Genomic DNA, 14,055 nt, shown 5'->3' on the forward strand with positions numbered 1-14,055 from the left:
ATTCTTCTCCAGACTTCCCTGTGTTGGTTATATATGGTGGTTTGTCCATGCCCACCATATATGTCTTCAGTGATCCCTGTGTAATGCTCATCTTTAATTCTTTTTTTTTTTTGCATTTCAATTTTAACTTTTTGTTTTGAAGAAGGTATGTGTGTGTGTGTGTGTGTGTGTTTTACACACCCTGAAACTGTGATATCAGATACTCATCTAATGCTCTCCCGTTGGCCTTGCTCTCTCTTCATCTTGGGCTTTGCAGCAACCCTGGTGGGGGGCAGAGGAAAGGATAGGTGGTATTCTCATTTTATATACAAGACAGTTGAACTTTAAGGAAGTTCTGCACCTGGCCTGAGGTCATCTAGGAATTGGCAACAGCTGGCACTAGAGAGAGCCTGTCTTCTGACAGCCAGTTTTGGTGTACTTTCCCCTTTATCGGCCATCTTTGTAATGTGGAAAAAAAAGAGTTGTCATGGTAGTAATCTCGGTGTGTTGTCATTGACCCTTAGGGAGACAGCAAAAATAGACACTGCAGGGGAATAGGAATGTGTGCTATAAGATCATGGGAATGAGCGAATGTGGCCTTGACTCCGACAGACACAGCAAAGTTTTTTTTCCCAGACACAGACCTGCAATATGTTGACTTTGGCAGGACTTGTCTACACCTTGCCCTGCTGTCAAAATTATCTTAATTGAACCATTTCTGATTTGAAGATTAAGCTCCATTGCCTATTTATTTTCTTTAGCTAATCCATTTCCCTAGGGATTTAGCCTGTTGAGTTATTGGGCAAGTTTAAAGTATTGTGGTAATTTGGGAGATGTTAGGAAAGAGCAGTTTGTATTCTGTTGGGAAATTCTCATTGTGTTTGTCCATGCAGGTGTTTCTGATGCCTTTCCAGTCCCATAGTCAGAATTGCCTATCTTCGGCCATATCCATTTTACCAGTATATGCTGCTTTTGCTTCAGGGAGAATATTCAAAGTCAAAAGTGCTAGAGAAACTTCTCTGAGATGGAAGGTGTTGAGCACATTCTATTGACTTTGTTTATGGCATAATGATTTGGCAGCTTAAAAATATTTGTTATGTCACTTAACTAACACTGGCTTTCACAATTTTCTTCCCACAGGTTTCACTGGGAAAAAAAAGTGCAACCATTATCTATGACTCCAAACTCCAGAATCCAGGCTCACTTCGGGAAGCTATTGATGATATGGGATTTGAGGCTTCCCTCCCTGATCCGACCCCTCAGCCTGTCTTAACGGACACTTTATCTCTGACTGTTACTTCTTCAGTGGGCCCATCATGGGACCAAATCCAGAGCACATTGCTCAAGGCCAAGGGTGTAACAGACGTTCACATTTCTCCTCAGCAAAGCACAGCAACAGTGACAATGATCCCTTCTGTTGTGAATGCCAATCAGATAATCCACCTGGTTCCGGGTGTCAGCTTAGATATTGGAGCACCAGAAAGGAAGTCAGCTTCTGGTGAAGACACCAGTGTGGTTCAAGCAAACGGAGTCATGCTGAAGATGAAGGTGGAAGGCATGACTTGCCATTCGTGTACCAGCACCATTGAAGGAAAAATTAGTAAATTGCAAGGTGTTCAGCGAATTAAGGGTAATGCTCTTTCCTTTCTTTTTCCCCCCTTTATTTCTTTTTGAGTTAATGGAAAGGAATGCTTTTCCCTCTTGGCTTTTGATCCTTCTATTTCTTCCAAAACTCCATTCTTTGAGTGGGTATTGAAGCAATGGGAGTGGAATGCTTACTGATAGTCCCGCATTTGTATTCCAGATTGAATGTCAGTAAGTTAATGGCTTTAATTAGAGGGTGGGAGAGTCTCAGACCCTGATTTGGAGGAGGAGGAGGAGATTTGGGGGCCTGGGAGGATGTAAGGAGTTGAGGATTTGCCAAGCAACCATTCTCTAGTGGAGCCTGGCTACAAGGGTCTCTCTGGCTTTTCTCTATTGCCACAGTAATAGATAAAGCGTCTTTGCTTTTCTAGAAAGGAAAAGAATGTTTATGAAAGGAGGAGGAGCATGAAGGAGGGAAAAATATGCATTACAGCATTAACAGGGTATCTTATGCCCTGTTTTTGTTAGGAAGGGCCTAGAAACAACTAAATTATGCATTTTTTTTGTTTCCCAGTCTCCTTGGATAATCAAGAAGCCTCTATTGTATATCAGCCTCACCTTATTACAGCGGAGGAAATAAAAAGACAAATTGAGGCTGTGGGTTTCCCAGCATTCATCAAACAGCAACCCAAGTACCTCAGACTGGGAACCATCGACATAGAGCGCCTGAAGAACACACCAGTCAAATCCAGCGAGGGATCGCAGCAGAAATGTTCCAGATCCACCAAGGGCTCCACCGCCACTTTCGTCATAGATGGCATGCATTGTCAATCCTGCGTATCCAATATCGAGAGTCAGATAGCTGCGCTCCCAGCGGTAAACAGTGTGGTGGTTTCTTTAGAGAGCAGGTCTGCAGTGGTGAAGTACAAGCCCAAGTTAATCACTGCAGACACCCTGAGAAAAGCTATAGAAGCCATCTCACCAGGGCAGTATAAAGTGAGTCTTGTCAATGAGTGTAACAGCACCCAGACCTCTCCAACAGTCTCCTTTCTCCAGAAGCCACGTAGCAGTGCCACCAGCCAGCCTTTGACTCAAGAAACTGTTATAAATATTGACGGCATGACTTGTAATTCTTGTGTGCAATCAATAGAAGGTGTCATATCAAAGAAAATAGGTGTCAGATGTATACGCGTCTCCCTTGCCAATGGCACTGGGACTATTGAATACGACCCTTTACTGACCTCTCCAGAAGTGCTGAGGGAAGCAATAGAGGACATGGGATTTGATGCCACCTTAACAGGTAATTAATCTCTCACTTGCCTTTCCCTGGATGTTATGATGCTGTTGGCAGTAATGGCCATTTTGGCCATTCTCTTGGTTTTTGTGACAGAATGCTACACTTGGAGTCAGGAAGACCCCAGGTTCCATCCCTACTTACCAGCTGTATGACCAAGGAAGAGTCATTTAACCTCTCAGGGTCTCAGTTTCCTTCCTTGTTAATTAAGGGAGTTGGACTAGATGGTCTAATTCCATCATCCTTTGATGTTCAGTGTTTATTTTAATCAGGTTCTTATATTAAGATTAAAAAAAAACTGGTCCCAACTGTTTGTTCTTTCCTAACTAGAACTGAACTAGTTGGTACCTTTGAGCCAAAGTCCTAAATATATACACAACAACAGGTGAACTGGGCCAAACTACTATTGTTTTGAACTTGAACTGAACCTGGCCTGAAAGTGAAATGGAAAATGTCCCAATACACTTCTCTGATTTAAATGCACGTGAAAAAGCAGGCAGCTTCTCCAAAGGGAGCACAAAGTTGTTCTTAGACCTCTCATTCATTTCTACTGACCTAATGAGGGCAAAGGTTATCATGCAGAAATCTTCCCATTTCGCTCTCACAGAAAATGAGACAAAGTAAAATGTACATCCTGTGCCTAGTGATAGGGGCAAATCCCTGGCAGGAAAATAGGAACGAACTCTTATTGACTGTTGATGACATTCATGGCAGGAGGTGACCTTTTCTTGGTGTTTAATATAGAGAATTTCAGAAGACTTAGTTTCTGACACATTTATTCCTCTGTCTTAGTAAAATCACATGGAATGACTAGAAGGTTTAGTACCTCTAATTCTGGTAATCTTACCAGATTAAAGGGATTTCACAGCAGTTACAAAGGAAAATAATTAAAAGGAAGTGTGGTATAATGGAAACAGCCAGGAATCCTAAATTCTAGGGCTAACTGCTTTTAATTAGCTCTGTGACCTTAGACAAGTTGCTTCCTTGTGCCTTCTTTTCCTTATCTGTGTGATGAGATAAGGCTAGAAGAGGTTTCAAATTTCCTTCCACCAAAGAATCCAGTTCAATTCAAGAAACACTAACTAGTTACTGATGTGGGAATGTTGACTCTGACACTTGGTAAGATGATGATCCTAAGAGAAGGACCTGGGTTTTCAGATAGAACCGAATTCTGTTTCATCCATCATTATTGTTGTGCCATTTTTCCGATTCTGCTCATGTATTGACACAGTGCCTTGCCCTTTCAGTGGTAACTTCAGCAGATGAAACAGTTAAATTGGACAAACATTTATTAATCCCTCCACCAGCTTTATCAGTGATAATTTAGTTTGCAGGAATGCACTGAAAGTTCTTTCAGGAATTTTTTCGATCTCTTTAGTTTACTTACTACCTACTCTACTTGTTTTCCACTGTTGCCATTTCATCTCCTGCCTCCATGCCCACAGTGCACTTCCTCTTCCTCCCTGCCTCAGACATTCCATAGTTTCCTTCAAGGCCTAACTTCCATACTACCTAGTTCCTTTGGAAGTTCTCTCACAATCCCCCTATTCAGTGTGTTTTGGTCCTTTTTGGTGAATCCTATGGACCCTTCTCCATATTATAAGTTTTAAATAATTGAAGGAAATCCTAAATTTCAGTTAGAGTTTAGTGAAACTGAAGATGTAACTTTTCTCTATCCAAGTTCTCAGCCGTAGGGTCAAAAATTCTCACACATTAGCATTCTCACCCTCATTTTCTTACTTTACTTCTCTGTATATACTGAACCCCTAATACAGTGAAACTCCTTGTGGCCATGGTCTAGCACAGAGTCTTGCACTTAGTAGGAGATTAGTAAATGCTTGTTCAACTGAATACTAATATAGCCTGCAGGAAAGAAAGCTCATGAAAAGAACTGGTTTATTTGACTCCCTTGTTCTGACACTAAAGCCCTTAGGCCCATCTTTGGTTAGGCAGAGGCTTCTTTTGTTCAGCCTGACTAGTCATTTGCCTGGAAAACAGCCAAATATTGGCTGTTTTATGGACTAGCATTTGGAAGTCATGCTGCCTAGTTAAACTTCTTTGACTTAAGATTCAAAATTGCAGAAGAACAAATAGGGAAGGGTTAAATTGTCTCTCGAAGTTGAAATAACCCAATTAATCTGAAAGAAAACTTTAAGTGATTGCCATTATTAACTGATTTTTTTGCATGAGCTGGATTTCGCAGTAATTATTGGTAATTTTGAAAAAGTGAGGAGCTTTAAAGCAAGATTAAGTTAGGAAGTAAACTAGGTTTACCCATTGTCTGGGGTAAACTATTGCCTTAGAAAATGAGATACCTTTTGGAATTTTTTCCCTGGCAGCTCTGGTATTTCTTGGTACTCTTCCTGGGCCAGCACTTCAGGTTGTTTCCCCATGACCAGGAAAGCAGCTAAGACACTGGGAGAATCTAGTTCCCTATACTTGGGGGAATGAAAAAAAAATGAAATCCCTTGAACACCAGCTCCACTACAGAGGAATGCCAGGCAGGCCCCCAACAAGTTGTCCATGGGGAAAAGACCACATCGGACTCTTAGTAGTCAGTGCTATTCAGCTCACTGCAGGTATAGGGCTAGACTGTGCTCAGTCCTCACCCTCATATGTGGTGGTTAATTCTAGAAGGAAGAGTGGGAGCAAAGGGAAGAACATTAGAGCGGAATTTCCTGAGTCTGCAAGGGAGACTCTCTGTTCCAGGGGAGAAAGATTGGGGTAAAAATTCCCTACATTTTACCTTGCAGCAGGGCGTTAATTACTACTGATCTGCAGAGAATTCTTCCCACATGTCCTCTGCTGCTGCTTAATGAATCTTTCTTGTGTTTGATTAGTGGCATAAACGTTTTATCATGCCATCCACTCAAAGTCATTGTGATGAGGGATAGTTCCCAATAGGTTCAGCAGGAACTCTGATCTTATCTAAGACCAGAAAACCTGCAATAGCGTCTGGAAAGAATTCAAGGTCTCAGGCTTAATTGGAGTGAGAGTTGTAGAAGTTTATTTTTATGCTTTGTAGAAGGGGGCATGAGTCCTTTAGGGGACCTGCGAGTGAGAGGGGTACATGCTTTTACTTTTAAAGGGTAGGGCTGCCATTGTCAGGGCTGACTGGATGGAGGGAAGGGACCTCGGTGCATAGATAAAGGTTAGAGCTGACTGAGAGGAACTTGTGACTTTAGTGCATAGATAGTTTAGATGAGATTTGGGCCAGACTGGAGGAGATATGAGGGAAGAACAAAGGAGTCACTAGGTGTTGCCTAGGCAGAGTTCGGATAGGGGGAAGGGGCAGAGCCTGAGGTTGGGAAAGGGAAACGTGATTTTACAGACTGGTTTTACAAATTGACTTAGACCCCAGGTACCCCATCAATTGCTGAATTTTTTTACAGTTGAATACAGTTAAAAGCTTGGGCATACAAGTTTCCTTACCATTTTTAGCCTTCAAATGTTAGGTTTATTTTTTGCCTATTAGAACTAATTAGGAAAAAAATTGCTGTTTTTGACAAATGTGGTCTTATTGGTTAGATTCAGATGAAGCGTTAGGTAGGAATCCTCAAATCTAATTTGACCTTTACCCCAACTCACTGTTAGGGTGATCAATGGACCTTGTGTCACCTCATGAAAATGAGGGTAACATTCTCAGCTAGTTATTTTCTGATAGCTTCACCTGTGTAAATTAGGCTGCATGGGTAAAGGAATTTTGTTGAGTGGGATGTCATCAATGAAGAGTCTTCTCACTCAACTCTAAGCTTGTTTTAGCCTCATAGAAGGTGGAGTTAATCTCATACTTCAATATATCATAGATTTCGAGCTGGAGAGGGCCTTAGAAAATCAGTTAGTCTCTTTTTTACAGACAAGTAAACAGAGGTCCAGAGAGGGTAAGTCCGAGATCATGCAGGCTGGAAGTAAGTAGCAGAGCTGGGACTTGTACCCAGTTTAAGGGCCTGCAGATCCTTGCCACCTAGGCTTGTCTTTGCTCTTTCAAAGTTAGTTTAATCTCCTTTTTGACTGTTTAAAAACCCTTTACGGGCCAGGAGAGTGCTTTTCCACTGTGATTTTTATATCCCAGTAGGGATATCAATTTTTTGTTTGAGGGGGAGAATCATGTTCCGACTGGGGCAGAGTAGAACAGAACTCTTACTTCTTAGCATCTGTTCGTCAGATTTATTAACAAGAAGGGGATTTTACCCAAACTTCTTACAAAAAGTATCACATATCTAGAGAAGCATCAATGAGGCTAATGCCTATTTTACTTAAAACAACCACATCTACTTCAGTAGAGGTATTATACATATTTATATGACCATTAAAAGTAATTTCAAAATTTCACTTAATTTATCTACCAGCTACTCATAGCAGGATGGCACTTGATATAACTAGATCTGTGCTCTTTTAATTCACTTTAAGATTCCACTTGGACAGGACTGGGTACTAAGGAAAATGGGGAGTCAGAGCAGTGGAAACATACCAAATTGCCTGCAGTCACTTAATGATTTTCATGGCTGCCTATTGGTTTATTCAGTAGTTGGAGGTGTCCCAGGGATATTTGCATAGTCAAATAACCTGGAAGCTTCTCTGCAGGTGTGGTTCCCAAGCTTTTGTACTATGAACACCCTTTGTTTAGCATCCAACAATCCCTTGATTCCTCACTAATTGTTGGATGTTAGAAAATACATAATGACAAAAAGTATTTATTTAGGACCCCTTTAAGTGGATTTGTAGTATATTAATCACAATCGCATCTATGCATATTTGAAAAACTACTTACATGAAGGGTGTTTTGTCCATGGAAGATATATTATTAATGGAATGGAGCCCTTGCAATAACTCCATGATCCTCAAATGATCAGCGGCCCATAGGTTGGGAACCTCTGGTGTAGACTACTAACCCCCAGTATTTCCCCTGCCCCTGGGAATGGAACTTTTGTTGTTTATAACACAGTCTTTATCGGAAATATTGCTTTTAGATTCAGATCACGAAACATGCAGCAAACCAATGATGCCAACTCACGATAAAGAAGAGTCCAAACCTCTGGTCCATGATAAGGAGGAGGCAAAGACTCCGGCCAAATGCTACATTCAGGTCACTGGCATGACTTGTGCTTCGTGTGTAGCAAACATCGAAAGAAACCTCCGCAGAGAAGAAGGTGAGGAACTTAAGGGTGTTTGCTTTCTTTTCTGACAACTTGGAGACCCTTTGTACTTTGCATGGTCCGAGGTGTCTTGATGCTGGAGACTGCCCTGTAGATCTCCTTTTTAAAACTTTTGAAGCATAAATGATTTCTTGAACTCACTCTAGGCTTCTAAAAGACCTACTGAGAAGTTAGTCCCTTGACCACCAACTTTTTTGTTGCTGTCCTTGTTTCCATAGAGAAAATGTTCCATCTCTTTCACTTGAACAGCCTTATGTAGTCACAGGCAAGCCCCTTAGCGTTCTTGGTCTTTTAGGTAACTAAGACAGAAGCTGCAGAGAAAGTACTGACTTGGGGCGGCTAGGTGGGGCAGTGAGTAGAGCACCGGCCTTGGAGTCAAGAGGACCTGAGTTCAAATCTGGCCTCAGACACAACACAAAAACTAGCCATGTGACCTTGGGCAAGTCACTTAACCCCAGTTGCCCTCCAAAAAGCAAAAAAGAAAGAAAGAAAGTACTCACTTGCATTGGCTAAGAGGTTCCTTATCTGGGAATGCCCTATACTAGTGAAATTCTAGGTTTAGTTCTTATGCCAGATGCTCAAATTCCCCATTCCTCTTTAATGGTAATTAACACTTCTGGGGAAAGGTTACAAAACCTGATCATGTTGGTATTCAGTAAATATTTATTAATTTTCCAACTTAAAAAATAGTTTGAAAGAAATAAAATGAGGTGGGGTGGCCAGGTGGCGCAATGAGTAAGAGCGCCAGCCCCGGTGTCAGGAGGCCTGGCATCGCTTCTGGCCTCAGATACTTAGCACCCACACAAAATAACTGGCTGTGTAACCTTGAGCAAGTTACTTAACCCCAATTGCTTTAAAAAAAAAAGAAAGAAAATGAGGATCTGTAGTTTTAACCCTATCTTTTAGTTGAAATATCTTGTTTGTCTAGAATCTCACTGCATCCTTCCAGCATTATCACCTCTATTTTCAATAAAAGTATTTGAAGGTAATATAATCATGTAATCAAAATATGGTTTCAGGTTATAAGGTCTTGTTAAATCCACAGTAGCCATTTCTTATTCAACATTTGCTCCACAGCAATCATTTATTCAGTGCCTGCTATTTAGAAAGTAACATACTGGCTAATGGAGGGAGAAATGAACTTTAAATGAAATAGTGTCTCTGCCCTCATGAAATATCAGGTCTTCTAGGGGGATATGATGCAAACAGAGCTGTAACCAGAGCTCATGATGCTATAGGCTAAATACGCTAGAGAGATGTGAACCGGAATGTTCTGGGAGTTCTAGGAGGAAAAGTCTTAGAAGAAAAGAGTTCAAAGCAACCTTAGGGACCATCTAGCCCAACCTGTCCAGGCCAGCCCATTTTATTTTTGGATAGCTCTAATAATTGTTAGGATGGGTTTTTTTTGTCATTGTTTTGTTTTGTTTTTTGGAGGGGGGACGGCCAGGCAATTGGGGTTAAGTGACTTGCCCAAGGTCACACAGCTAGTGTTAAATGTCTGAGGGCGAATTTGAACTCAGGTGCTCCTGACTCCAGGGCTGGTGCTCTATTCACTGTGCCACCTAGGTGTCCCTGTTAGGATGTTTTTCTGCTCCATCTGGATGACATCTTGCCTGTCTCTACAACCTTTGCCCTTGGCTCCTGGTTCTGCCCACTGGCATCAAGCAGTACACGTCTCATTTTTTCACCAAGACAGTCTTTTAGATACTTGAACATAGCTTTCATTCCCCTCTAAATCTTCTCTTCTCCAGGCTAAACATCACCACTTCAACTGATCCTCCTATGAAACATGTTCTTCATCCCTTATGGGTTCTTGCCGCCCTCTTCTTGACACATTCTAGCTTGGCACTGTCTTTCCTAAAATGTGGGCCCCAGAACTGCTCAAGGAGCTCCTAACATATTCTGCTACTTCTCAGGATCTGTCAGTCAGTCAGTAAACATTTATTAAGCACCTAGACTTAGCAAGCTGCCCCCTGAAAAGGCTCCTGCAATAGTCTAGTTTGTGAGGTGATGAGTTCTGGATGCTGTAGCCTAGGGGACCACTAACTCTTTGGCTGCCATATCTCTGTTGACTCATTGACTCACTGAGTTTTCATACCATTAGAATCCCCACATCTTTTCCACAGGCCTCCATGTGGCCCCCAACTAGTGAAAACTTTATAGAGAATTGGCTTTTGAGTTGTTTCAGGCTAACTCAGAATTTTTTAGCCTGTAAAGTTTGTTTTTGTATTTGACAGAAATTTTCACACAGGATAAAAATAATTTAGCTTATTGGAAAATCCTCTGATGATGAGATCAAGATTATAGGTCTGTTTTCTCTGCCATCCCTGTTAATGTTAATCTCTTACAAGAATATGTATTAGTTACAAAGAGCAAGTAAGCGTGTCTAGGTGATTGGAAACCCATCCCTACTACTGGGGAGAAACGCTTCAGTATCCATTTCCTGCTTATGGGAACCATCTGCACCATCTCATATATGAAGAAAAGCCCTTATCATTGTGACAGTGTATGACCATACTGTCCCTAATGCAATAAATGTCAGTACCACTAAACTCTATGTGTGTGCTTCATTAATTTAGTGAAACTTCATTATTTCAGCCTCTCATAATTCCAATGTGGACAAGTGCTGGACCAAGTGTTATTTTGCTCTGTCTCTGATTAAAATCAGTCAGTCAATCAATCAATTAATTAAAGAGCATTTATTAAACCCTTACTATGTGTCTGGAACTGTCGTAAGTGCTGGGGATGCAAACAAAGGCAAAAACCCCTGAAAACAAATCATATTTTAATGGGGGACATGATGTGTAAATTACTAAAAGGTGTCTCGATGTGTCCACAGAGTGGACGGTAATTGGAAAGAGAAAGGTTTTTTTAGCTGGGGGGGAATCCTAGAAGAGATTTCCTGAAGAAGGTGGGCTTTGAACTGAGCCTCAAAGGAAGCTAGGAGACCTAAAAGGCAAAGGTAAAATATCTCTATTGGGCAATATTTTATTACCATAGCTGGGGTCATAGTATAAATATTGAAAAGTGATCAAATAGTTCTTACTAAATTAATCTGAATATGTCACCTAAATATAGACCACACTCATAAAATGAGAACTCTATATGTCTATACATAGGTGTGAATGTATACATACATGCACTAAAAGATAATTACACAAAATTTCCATGTTAGAAATATATTTACTGTGAATGTTGAATGATTTAAGAGGAGATGGAAGAAGCCTTTAAAGGTTCTGGAGCTGCCCCAGTGCCCACCTCCTGGAGCTGAGGTCCATGGGATGAGATATGTCAGTATGAATTATGGCAGCAAATTCACAACCTCCAAATTCCAGCTGGAACCAACTTCAAATTCCACCTTGTTCTCTTGTCTCTTACCTTGGGAGACTACCTGGCTTATAGAAGCCAATTAGTTGGCTTTTATCAGTCGGCCACACCCAGGTTTTATATGGGCCAGATTTAGAGAAACTATACTGTTTTTAAGTAACCTATGATTCAGGAGAGGCAAAGTGGTATTAATGGGGGGAGGACTGGCCAAGGAGTCTGGACGATGTGGGTTCACATCTTGTCTTCATTGGCTTACTAGCTCTGTGATCCCAAGCAAGTTACTTAACTTTTCAGTGGCCCCAGGCAACTCCTCAGTAAGATTAGAAATTATAGTTGCATTAAATCTGCTTTGGTGAGGGGCGGCTAGGTGGCACAGTGAATAGAGCACCGGCCGTGGAGTCAGGAGGTCTTAAGTTCAAATCCGGCCTCACATACTTAACACAAAAACTAGCCTTGTGACCTTGGGCAAGTCATTTAACCCCAATTGCCTTCCAAAAAGCAAAAATAAAAAATAAATAAAAACTAAAAACTAAAATAAATCTGCATTGGTGGAGGAAGTTTGCACACCCAGAATTCCATTTACTGATGAAAATCACACATCTGTACTCAGGATTCAGTGATTCAGACCTTTCATAGCCTGACCTTTCCCCAGAACATTATGAATGAGTAAGATTTCACTATATTAAATAAGGAAATATATAACTCTCTAATTAATAAACTTGTCTTGAAGTAAGTACCTAGGCAGAACAATAGCCTCATTAAAATCCTTTTTAGCTGGACATTTTAGCTAAGCTGGGAAGGACTTGGATTCAAATACACAAACAAGATAGTGGGCAAGTCCCTTAACTTCTCAACCTTTGCTCCTCCCAACCCCCAACACTCTGAAACTGAGAGTTAGAGATGAGTAGCAGATTTGAATCCTTAGAAGAAAGTTCCCCAGCAGGAGTTCCCTGTACCATTGAAACCCCAGATTGGGACAAAACCAAAACCAAAACAAAGACATTTTAAAAAACAACCTGAATTCCCAGTATGAGATGTTGCTGGCTTCTTTTTTTTTTTTAAGTCTCTCTAAAATGGCTTCTTTGTACCTCTTTGGCTGCTTCTGTGTATCCTTCCAGATTCTTGGTGGGCTTATTGTGTTTTGTTTTACATAGGTGCAGCCTGTGTGTCTCTTATTCCAGGTTGCTTTCTTCATTCTGGAACACTTGATATGTCTTTCCAAATGGTAGGAACAGTTCTGTGGCTTCCTGGATAAAGCCAAGTGTGCAAAAGCCTGCCCCAATTCACAGCTCCCCCAACAATGCAATAATGGGCCTTTTAATAATGTTCTGTGGCTTGACCATCAAGTGAATTTGTTCCTTTTTGATACTCTCTCAACCAAAGTAATGGGCATGAGGTTAAGGTCTTAGAGCCTTATTTTACATTTCTCTAATTATTAGAGAGCTTGAACATCTTTTCAGGTGGTTATTGATCATTTGTGCTTCTTTCAAGAAATATTCCTTCATATCCTTTGAGAATGGATTTTATTGTATTAATTTGGGTCAATTACACATAAAATTTTGACATGATTTTTATCAGAAATATTTATGGTAAGAACTTTTCCACAGTCATTTCTTTCTCTTTTATTCTGTACGTATTGCTTTGTGTCATGAAGAAACCACTTTTATGTAATCATATCCACATATTTTGCTTCTGATATTTTCTTTTATTGGTTGGATAAATAAGAAATTTCCTCCTATTTGTAACCACTGTAGTAATATCAGCAGAGGCAGAACTAACACAGGAAGACTGGGCTTTTAATCCAGGCATTAACATCTGAGGAAGGGGTGCTCAGGAGGTAGAAGAGTATACTTCTGTCCCTTCAGGTTGATAGGCCAGATTCCTCACTGGGCTGCCCCCCCTAGAGTCTGTGGCCACATTACACCCCTCACCTAAGCGTGTAGACTGCTGCCAACTCAGTGCTTGGCCTGGAGACCTGAAAAATTCATCGGTATCAGTAGACTGAGAGTAGAGAGAGAATATCAGTAGTAAAGGCAGAGGAAAATGGCAGCCACCACCTCCACCCTAAGTTGTAACTCATCCCTAGCCCTCCCTGGTCCATGTTCTCAACTCTCCCTTTCCATTCTACCCTCTGGAATCGTCTGTTGATCAACTCTTTGTCCTAGATTTCTTCCTGTCAAATTCCTCCCATCTTCTGGTATTCACAGCTCTAGCTTTCATCTGAGAACATCACATTTATTTCTTGGTACCCTTTTTTTTTTAAAGCAGTTGGGGTTAAGTAACTTGCTTAAGGTTACATGGCCAGTTATTTTGTGTGGGTGTTAAGTATCTGAGGCTGGAACCGATCCTGGGTCTCCCAACTCTGGAGCCGGCGCTCTTACTCACTGCACCACCTGGTCGCCCCACTTGGTACCCTCTTTAAGACTGGCTGCTCCTCCTCTCTCGTCCCCTGACACACTGGAACAGAGGGAAGAGTTGACATATCCCTTGTTCCTCACTGCTACTTTCAGACCTTCCTTCTGACATTATCACTCAATAACCACCTCTCCTTTAAAGTTCATTTCATCCTGTCCTGGGCCATGTTGCTACAGACCTTCACGTTACTCTTCTTTCTCTCAAATAAGTTCAGTATGCCAACTTTGACATTATTCACTATATCCCAGCCTGCCCAGCTCTCAAGACTTCTGTATCCAGTCTACCTCAACCACACATAGA

General features: G+C 41.2%; 1 protein-coding gene across 4 annotated transcripts in view; it reads left to right on the forward strand.

Annotated features, from left to right (window-relative positions):
* Positions 1–14,055, forward strand: part of ATP7A (ATPase copper transporting alpha) — a 121,367-nt gene that overhangs the window by 67,923 nt on the left and 39,389 nt on the right. For all 4 annotated transcript variants that reach the window (XM_069062502.1, XM_069062500.1, XM_069062499.1 and 1 more), the window contains 3 exons: positions 1,120–1,609; positions 2,138–2,863; positions 7,828–8,007. In XM_069062502.1, the coding sequence (XP_068918603.1) occupies positions 1,204–1,609; positions 2,138–2,863; positions 7,828–8,007 (1,312 nt within the window). In that variant the 5' untranslated portion in view covers positions 1,120–1,203. The remainder of the gene's footprint in view (positions 1–1,119; positions 1,610–2,137; positions 2,864–7,827; positions 8,008–14,055) is intronic.

This window comes from Petaurus breviceps, unplaced genomic scaffold, assembly GCF_028583685.1.
Source record: "Petaurus breviceps papuanus isolate PSGF00001 unplaced genomic scaffold, PetGlider_PUasm1.0 90459, whole genome shotgun sequence".
NCBI classification, from domain to species: Eukaryota; Metazoa; Chordata; class Mammalia; order Diprotodontia; family Petauridae; genus Petaurus; species Petaurus breviceps.